This window comes from Manacus vitellinus, unplaced genomic scaffold (assembly GCF_001715985.3).
Source record: "Manacus vitellinus isolate BGI_N305 unplaced genomic scaffold, ASM171598v3 scaffold_52_pilon, whole genome shotgun sequence".
Taxonomy (NCBI): domain Eukaryota; kingdom Metazoa; phylum Chordata; class Aves; order Passeriformes; family Pipridae; genus Manacus; species Manacus vitellinus.
The window spans coordinates 3056904-3057841 of record NW_021940628.1 but is presented as its reverse complement, the minus strand read 5'-3'; the positions used below and the strand labels follow the sequence as shown (position 1 = coordinate 3057841).

The following is a 938-nucleotide window of genomic DNA, read 5'->3' as shown; positions in this document are numbered from 1 at the left end:
GCCGGGCGGGAGTCAGCGGCCAGAGGCCACAATGAGGGGCTGAGTCACCCAGGGCTGTGCATTTGTGGTGGGCACCGCGGCCCTCACTGGGGTCTGAGGCAGGACACTCGGTGCTGCTGTTCTACGAGGAGCTGCTGGGACAGAGAAGCCCTAATTTAGGGAAAATTGCGGGATTTGGCTCCTCTGGGACAAGGAGGCACCCAAATCCTGGTCGGCCTTGGCCAGGGTGATGTCCATGTCCTGAGTGTGGGGTTGGTGTCCTTAGTGTCCACAGTGGGGCTGGGGTACGAGGAGCTGCTGGGACAGAGAAGCCCTAATTTAGGGAAAATTGCGGGATCTGGCTCCTCTGGGACAAGGAGGCACCCAAATCCTGGTCGGCCTTGGCCAGGGTGATGTCCCTGTCCTGAGTGTGGGGTTGGTGTCCTTAGTGTCCGCAGTGGGGCTGGGCTGGGGGACACTGATGCTGGTTGGGGATCCCTGCTCAGAGGATGCCCTGGGAGGTGCTGGGAGGGCTGGGATGGCAGGGGGAGGAGTGGGGGACCCTCGGGCTGAGCCCCCCTCGGCCGTGCCCCGCAGATGAACATGGACTCCAACGAGGTGCTGCCGCGACACTTCGATGCCGCCGCGAAGTGGCCCGGGATGATCCACGGGCCCCTGGACCAGGGGAACTGCGCCGGGTCCTGGGCCTTCTCCACGGCGGGTGAGGGGGACGGGGAGGGATGGGGGAGACAGAGGGGATGGGGACTAAACCTGCTGCTGGGGAGCAGAGCAGGGCCCGGGGAGCAGCTGCCTCACCCTGTCCCACACTCGCTCCCAGCCGTGGCCTCGGATCGAATCTCCATCCACTCCATGGGACACATGACCCCCGCCCTGTCCCCACAAAACCTGCTCTCCTGTGACACCCGAAACCAGCGGGGCTGCAGCGGGGGGAGGCTGGA

The 938-nt window shown here is 65.1% G+C and overlaps 1 protein-coding gene across 1 annotated transcript in view; it reads left to right on the top strand.

Annotated features, from left to right (window-relative positions):
• The first annotated feature begins 578 nt into the window (after positions 1–578).
• Positions 579–938, top strand: part of TINAGL1 (tubulointerstitial nephritis antigen like 1) — an 11518-nt gene continuing 11158 nt past the window's right edge. Inside the window, exons 1-2 of the mRNA XM_029963055.1 lie at positions 579–700; positions 818–932. Coding sequence (XP_029818915.1) covers positions 583–700; positions 818–932 — 233 coding nt within the window. The 5' untranslated portion in view covers positions 579–582. The remainder of the gene's footprint in view (positions 701–817; positions 933–938) is intronic.